The sequence below is a fragment of the Melitaea cinxia genome, chromosome 5 (genome assembly GCF_905220565.1).
Source record: "Melitaea cinxia chromosome 5, ilMelCinx1.1, whole genome shotgun sequence".
In the NCBI taxonomy this organism is placed as follows: domain Eukaryota; kingdom Metazoa; phylum Arthropoda; class Insecta; order Lepidoptera; family Nymphalidae; genus Melitaea; species Melitaea cinxia.
In genome coordinates this window covers 2,857,490-2,865,837 of record NC_059398.1, presented here as the reverse complement: position 1 = coordinate 2,865,837, position 8,348 = coordinate 2,857,490, and the positions used below count along the sequence as shown (strand labels likewise).

The window sequence follows — 8,348 nt, the reverse complement described above, 5'->3', positions numbered from 1 at the left end:
TCGTTTATATTTATACAAATCTAAAGCTTTAGATTTCCGTTCCATCGCCATCGACAAAACCGTTGCCGTTTCATCAAAACGTTGCCATTTCATCCGTTAAAAATTTTACCCTCATGCGCCTAAAAAGTTTCACTTCAAAATAACGGTATAAATTTAGTCGTGAAAATATTAAATTTAATTAGATTGTTTTTTCAACAACAACCCACTCGAATTCAGTACATATCTTATACTATTAAACGAGCAATTCTTGTATATATATATATAATCTGGATCTCGGAAACGGCTCCAACGATTTTCATAAAATTTAGTATATAGGGGGTTTCGGGGGAGATAAATCTATCTAGCTAGGATTCATTTTCAGGATATGTCGTTTTATCCCTGTTTTTAGGAATTGAAAAAAAAATCGTTAGAATACGAAGGTAAATTTCGCATAAGTCAATGTAGTTGCAATAGCTCGGTGGGAAATCGGCCGCTCGGGATCAACCGAGAAGATCATGGTTCAAATCCCCATGTCTCTGATCAATTATTTTTTCTTTTTCTTTTTCTAATTGCACTCGATATTTTTTATATAAATAGACTGTTCTTATTTTTTATTATTATGTCGGTAAAATCGAAAAATATTATTCATATTTTATCAATATGTAATTCGTATTTATACTTTATGATTTCCAAAAAACACGATTTACTAAAAATACCTAGCTTAGCTCGGTCACCCGGGTACTATAATGTAAAACGACATTTTCTACGTACGTATCTACTTGCATTTATATAGTATACGCGACACTGCTCGTTGCAAATGAACGAGTGTGAAATGCTTATAGCGCTGATAAAGTTAGAAATCGCCCGCGACAGTTTCAAACAGGAAGAGCGAGAGATCAAGACTAGTGAATCTCGGCTCTGTCTAATTATTCTCGTTCAGGAAGACACTATTTGAATGCTACATTAATACGTTGCTCGTGAACGTCATGCGAGCGAGCTATTAACGCGACAAATGGTCTCGTAATGGTCTCTTCATGAGATGTTTATCGCGTTCTGCTTGTCGCTGAGAAATTGCCCAATTACAAGACTACACATAACGTACTGTTCCGAGAAAATGCTATTCATAAGGATTAACGTCTCGTTTAGTGAATGATCTGTGTTGTAATATTTGGTTCTTCAATTTATCGTCGGCTGTATTATATAATTAGGATAACTTATAGAAGACATTTAGCAAAACTGCAACATAACAACATATAGGTACTGCTTACAATAATCCTAGGATTTTTTAATGTATGGCAAAAAAGTGTACCAGGAGCATTGTAAATAAGCACGTTGCCAACCCTAAACTTTTACCCTCCACCGGTGCTCGGCAACTTTACTAAAGCCATCCCTACTTGAAAGCATTATTATTTAGCTGTAATCTTCTCTCAGGTTGAGGAACTTCCCCAATCGAACTGCTCTAAATTTTAACCAGGATATATCCTACTGTGGTAGAAACCTCAATATTATGACTGTTTTTTGGTGGTTTTCTTAAAAAAATATCTAATTGAAACGTTTATATCCGCAGGGGAAAGTTCGCGTCGGTACGCAAGATCCGTCACCTGGTGTCGGGCGAGGAGTACGCCGCGAAGTTCATCCGCAAGCGCCGGCGCGCCGCCGACACCACGCGCGAGATCCAGCACGAGGTGGCCGTGCTGGCTCTGTGTGCAGACTGCACGCGCGTCGTCAGTTTACATGAGGCAAGTCAACCAATACAGCTGTGCTCTACCGTCTTACCCTCGTAAATAACAATTCTATAGAATTTTGAGGTCAAAAAGTAGTGATCCAGTTCTAGATTTCAACCAACAAGTTTCATTACAAACAGCAGTTTGAGTTGTGTTAATCTTTCGCACTAAATCTACTACTAATCTACCTCGTCCTCCAAATCCAATCCAATCTCCTTTCGTCCATCCATAATTTGTTTTGCCTTAATATAATATTTTAATATATCTATGAATTACTTTAAAAATAAATAATAAAATTGAAGACTCTCAACTCATCTCGTAACATTAACCTAGATTGTGTGTCTCCCCACACTTTAAACATACGACGATTAGGGGATACTTAGTTCATTGACATTTAGAAATCATCATTACAGCCTATACAGTCCACTGCTGGACATAGGCCTCCACAAGCTTACGCCAAAAATAACGTGAACTCGTGTGTTTTGCCCATAGTCACCACGCTGGGCAGGCGGGTCGGTGACCGCAGGGCTGGCTTTGTCGCACCGAAGACAATTTAGAAATAATTTGATAAAAAAATACACTTAGACTATCAAGTCAGACAACAAAGAAATATGTATCAGTTAAATTGGAACTATTGCTAGGCAAAAGGTGTTGGACATTCAATTTCTACTTCCTCATTTTTTAGACAGTTCAAGAATTTTTCAAGATTCAACTATGTTTCTTAATTGTGTAATAATCTACTGATACCTTAAATTAATCTTCTTCATTATTTTTAGGTGTATGAAACGCGATCAGAAGTCGCAATTGTGCTAGAGCTATGCGCGGGCGGTGAACTACAGAGACTCCTAGACGAGGAGGAGAGGTTGTCGGAGGGAGCAGCGCGACGTGCCCTACGCCACGTACTCGAAGGGCTGGCTCACTTGCACGCACGCAGGGTCGCCCACCTCGACCTCAAGCCGCAGAACCTACTGCTCTCCGCTGATGGCGAAGAGTTGTTGATATGCGATTTCGGAATCAGCCGTGCGATACAACCCGGAGCTCACGTTCGGGAAATATTGGGCACAAGAGATTATGTTGGTAAGTTTGAAAATATTTGGTATATTTTATGATGTTTCATCTAAATAAATATTTCACAGAAGTGAATGAGATGATTGAAAATTTCATGTAAGAAATCGATGAATAATTTAAGTCGATAACTAGATTTATAAAACACCAATTCCCTAGTTCTGAATAATCGTAAAATAATACTCGGTAAGTCAATCATAGAAATATTCTGTCATTGAGCAACTATGCACATTAATAGTAAGCGAAGAGAAAACACGTTCAAATGTACTGATTCCTCATATTATTATAACAATATTATGCATCTTACGGTGTGAAAGCATCACTTAAGCATCTGCATTCCTTTCATTTTTATATTTTAAACGTATATTACATCATATAATAATAGATGCACTTCCAAGGCGATACGGCGTACTCTAAACCATAACGCGTTTAATGATTTTCATGGAAATAACAAGATAATAGTTACGACATCGCATACGCTTATTTTGTAATTGATATAAATCGGTTCTAGTCTAAAAAGCATGCATTATTTATCGGTCGTAAAACAAGAAACATTTATATGAATGCGGATCAACATTATGATTTATATGAACACGTTTTAATGTAGGTTGTTCGACTTGTTTTCGTTAATGTCAAATAATCTTCATTCATTATGTTAATGTATGATGAGAAAAATCAAGATGTTTCGAATTCTTGTATTTATTCAATTTTTAATAATTCGATTGGATGACTTTTGTTTATTTGCGTTTATTTCTTTTGGGTTATGTTGTCTGTGTTTATATGGGGTACAGGTTTTATCTTAAAGGTAGCTTAAAGTCTAACTTTAAGTACTGATCTCCATAACAACGTAGCAATCGTCTGGAAATTATCGTTATCGCGAATATATCCTATATAAAGACCTCCTTCTCGACATTAAATTCAACACCAAACAATCCACAATAACTATGAAACACATTCGTCCCGCTCATTACTAATCAAGCACTTAAATTTCCAGCGCCAGAGATCCTATCCTACGAGCCACTGTCCCTCGCCGCTGACATCTGGTCGGTGGGTGTCTTGGCCTATGTACTGCTCAGCGGGTATTCACCTTTTGCCGGGGATACGAAACAGGAGACCTACTTAAACATCGCACAGTGCCAGCTATCTTTCCCCCGCGACCTCTTCCGCGGCGTCTCTCAACGTGCCATCCAGTTCATCAGAGATACTCTTGTCGTTGATCCGAAGTAAGTGCTTTGATTAAATGTTGTATAGCCTTTGTGGCACATGGTGCAAAGAGTAACTGGTAGAACGGTATTAAGAAAAGCCTGAGTGTTAGCTCATAGTTTATTGAAATTGTCTGTGTACGTACGTATGAGACGATCTATGTAAGATTGCCGGTGTAGGCTAGCTGAGGATTGCGGAAAACCGGGATGTCTGGCGCGAACTTGGGGAGGCCTATATCCAGTAGTGAACAGCAATAGGTTGAACTGACTGACTGACTAACTGAAGTGTGGGCGTTGCGAATGTTTGCGTGTGTATGAATGTATATATTTGTTTGAAGTCGTGCGTATGTGTGTTGTAAGTAAATGAATAAATATTTGGATAAATCAAACATAAGTCAGCTGAAATTTCTAACAATACATTAATTTATTTTCCAGGGGTCGTCTCACAGTGGAAGAGTGCCTGGAGCACCCCTGGTTGAAAGACGAGACGGACATACCGCGAGCGATCGTCGGCGTCGGATTCGGGACCACAGATATCGCCAGCGATGACGACACCGACACCAACCCGCACAGTGTTAACGGCGTCAACGGAAACGTTAACGGCGTCAACGGGATCGGTTCCGTGAATGGTACTAACGGCATCACTTGTAACGGTACCAATAGCGTCACATCCGTCAACGGTAGTAAAGGTGTCACTTGCAATGGGACGAACGGCGTCACATCCGTCAACGGTTCCAGTGGCGTCACATCCGTCAACGGTACCAATGGCGTCACATCCGTCAACGGGGTAAATGGGGTCAATGAACACAGCTGCATCAGTGAATGCAATGCAACTAATGGCGCACACGAAAACAAAGGTAAGCTCTTAAATTATACGTACTAGTTATAAAATAGAATAGTAATGAAGCTTTTAACTTGGTCGGCAAACAAGCGTACGGCTCACCTGATGGTAAACGATTACCGTAGCTTATAGACACCTGCAACACCAGAAGCATCGCAAGCGAGTTGCCGACCCAATCCCCAATCCCCCCAAAGCTCTGGTCACCTTACTCACCAAAAGGAACACAATACTGCTTGAAAACAGTATTATTTTGCTGTGATCTTCTGTAAGGTCGAGGTACTACCCCAGTCGGGCTGCTCCATATTTTGAGCAGGAAATTCCTGCTGTGCCCTACCTCAGTGAATATGAAATGAAATGATTTTGATCTAACGTATGAATTGCAAAATAAATAAGTAATGAGTTGTAATGTCTCCCGTGCGCAGACAGCGAGGAGGAGCGCGACAAGCCGCTGAAGCACGCGCACGGCCGCGACGTGACGCCGCCCTTCCCCGACGCGCCGTCCACGCCCAAGGTCGGTCTGTCCGTGCGTGCCCACGCTGGCGCTCTGTACAGCTGGGTCGGCTCGCTGGATGGCAAGAGGTTCCCGTTGCCCGTAGGCCTCTGCCGACCCTATCCCCAATTCCCCCAGGGGCTCTGATCGCTTTACTCACCAATAGGAACATAAGACTGCTTGAAAGCAGTATTATTTAGCTGTGATCTTCTGTAAGGTCGAGGTATTACACCAGTCGGGCTGCTCCATACTTTGAGCTGGAATTTTCCTGCTGTGCTCTACCTCAGTTAAAGTACCTACTTGTAACTGTACTAAACAAAATTTTTAACGAATTTTCCGGCTAGACTGGTCTGCACATCTTTTATAATTAACGTTTTGTCGTAAATACTCAAATCTAATGTGCTTACTAACGAACGATATTTAATTTTTACTTATGTTTCGTATCTCTTAGAATGTGATTAATAATTTAATTTTCCTTATCAGGTATCGAGAAAGTCCCATCCGCCGTCGGTGCTAGCGCTGTGCAAGAAGTTCCAGCCGGACTACGAGAAGCCGGCGAAGCTTTCGCACGCGAACGGTCACGCGCACACGCACACTCACACGCACACTCACACGCACACGCACACGCACACGCACGGACACGCGGAGTGCAGCGGCTGCGTGTGTCCGGCGCCGTGCCTGCACCTGCGCAGCGCCTGCGACCGCGCCGTGCTGTGCTAGCGCGCGCTCTGCGGCCTGTGGCGCGCCCCACGCTAGCGGCGCGCCGGGCTCGGGCTCGGGGTTGGCGCTGGGGCTCGGGGCTCGGGGCTGGGGCTCGGGGCTGGAGCTCGGGGCTGGGGCTCGGAGCTCAGTGCTCGGCGCCCAGTGCTCAGATCAGGACCGCGAGTGTTGTGTTAGATTGACTTGGCCGGACACTGTCCCGGCTGTGGTGCGGCTCGAGTCGTTTGTGAAGCGAATGAGTGAAGTGTAGTATCGAGTTTATTGCGTTCACTGTCGTCCTTCGTCATGTGCTGGTCGATCGCTGCGTCGAACCGACTCGGTCGATTATTATTGAAATTAAAACGTGCTTTTACAATTCATCAAATTCGCAACAATAGTTGCGTACGATATTCTATTGTGCGATGTATAAATGAAAAGTTTATTGTTAAATTTATTTAGTGTAATGATTACGTTCGACTCGATTGATCCCAAGCAAGGTGACTCCGAGCGCGAACTCAAGCGCGAAGCGCGTCACGTATTACTGCTGTATGCGGGCCTGTACATAAGACGTTAGGTTAAGTTCGTTTGTATATTTTATAACGTAGGGTCCCGACTACGCGAACTCGTGAACGACCGTGCGACACTCGGCGACGCATCCGTTGGCATATTTGATTAAGTTAGTTATTACGATAAAATACTAAATATTTTAAGATTGTAAATCGTTGTTACTGTCTACCGAGTGTCGTCGGCCCGCCGACGTCCGACCGCGATCCGCGTACTAGTTAGTACTAGCGAGGAATTTTTCGATTTTTATAATATCGATTATAAATAGTCGGAATAGTGATCGTAGAGGAGCGATCGGGGTGGCGCGAGTTCGTCGAGTAATCGCGCTCCTACACCGAAGGTACAAAAAGCATAATGGGACGCCGACAACGATGTGCTTGTAAATGTGTTCGAAGCTAGCGTAAGGCCTGCGAGGCGGCCGCTGGCGCCCTGTACATACTCGAGCGACGCGACCGCGCCGGCCGCCTCGCAGCTCAGATGTATAAGAAAATTGTTAACGTGTCGATCGTCTGATGCTATATTCGTAGACGTAAGTGTTTAGATGATTTTTAAAGAGTAATGTAACGTTACGTAGGCCGGAACGACACTGCCGACGCTTTCGCCCCAAAAATAACGGGACCAAAATTTTTGTAGTCGCAAACGATTCCATATCGCTATAGTTGTTGTCATGTTTGATGTACAATAATAAATTTTATCACTAAGAGTGACCGCTTTCGGGTTGTTGAATAGATAGGAAAATTGTTATTACCGAGTGACCGTTTAAGATGAGCTTCAATTTTGCGACTTATTTCACGTCTCGCGAAGAAGCGTGCTCTTCGCGTGTAGTTAATTTTCCCACTTTCGACTTAATATTTTTTTTTATTTTAGTTGTGTATAATTTTATTCATTACGTTTTGTTCATGAGAAATATTTCATTTTTATAACATTGTCTCAACTAAACTCGAAGATTTATTTACCTTGTGAGAGCTGTTGTGATCCATAACTCATTTGTAAAAATAAATTATTGTGATATAAAATTGTTGTTTCTTTTGTTTTACAATGTACCGGTTTTAAAACCTACAATTATGAAGAAATAAAATACGAAAAAAGTGGATAGAGATGGAAACATGGAAACTGGGATCTTAAGTTAAATACGTAACGCTTCTTGAATGAATAAAATAAACGTAAGATAAATTTTTAATACAGTTGCTCAAAAAGTGGCGTATTGCAGGGACGTATAGCGTTCGGGATGTGGGCTATTACATACTCGTGCTTTTTTTTTACCTTTCCCGAACTCGTGCGTTCTCTTTCCCAACTGTGAAAATAATGTCTATTAAAAAGAAAAACCAACCATAAAGTTTTTACTAAAAAAAATTCATAGAAGTTTTTATGATTCATGCAAATACGTATATTTCTAAAAAGAAGCTACTAATTTGTTTCAATATCAGATTTAATGATTTGATTAAATGAGTTTGGTTAGGTTTCATTTCATTTCATCTCATTTAATTTCATTTTCATTTCATATCAATAAAAAACTTCTACTGAAGACTTGGCTGTATGGGCATAGTTCTCTTTGCCTACCAGAATGGGTGAAGAAAAAAAAACTCTGCTTATATTCTATGGTTGGCGCCATTTTTCAGAAATTTTCTTCTTATTATTTCATTAAATTGCTTCATTTTTTCGCAACTGTATTAAAAATAGTCGTTCAGTACACGTGCGGAACCGTCATTGCAACTTGTTCCGACTGTCAACCCTCGCCTTCGGCTGCACCTCGGCTCGGGTAGACATTTGTCGGAACTATTTGC

General features: G+C 41.6%; 1 protein-coding gene across 1 annotated transcript; it reads left to right on the top strand.

Annotated features, from left to right (window-relative positions):
• Positions 1 to 796: 796 nt before the first annotated feature.
• On the top strand, positions 797 to 6,021 carry LOC123653681 (serine/threonine-protein kinase 17A). The gene is made up of 7 exons (XM_045589673.1): positions 797 to 894; positions 1,547 to 1,718; positions 2,480 to 2,780; positions 3,763 to 3,991; positions 4,406 to 4,650; positions 5,234 to 5,322; positions 5,785 to 6,021. Exons 1-7 carry the CDS (start codon positions 797 to 799, stop codon positions 6,019 to 6,021), a joined length of 1,371 nt encoding a protein of 456 aa, XP_045445629.1.
• The last annotated feature ends 2,327 nt before the right edge of the window (positions 6,022 to 8,348 follow it).

Excerpts from the sequence above, each read along its gene's own strand:
- LOC123653681 (XM_045589673.1), top strand. The coding sequence starts at position 797 with ATGAACGAGTGTGAAATGCTTATAGCGCTGATAAAGTTAGAAATCGCC. Across the intron at positions 3,992-4,405 it reads ACTCTTGTCGTTGATCCGAA|GGGTCGTCTCACAGTGGAAG; the intron begins GTAAGTGCTTTG and ends TTTATTTTCCAG. Across the intron at positions 4,651-5,233 it reads TAGCGTCACATCCGTCAACG|ACAGCGAGGAGGAGCGCGAC; the intron begins GTAGTAAAGGTG and ends TCCCGTGCGCAG.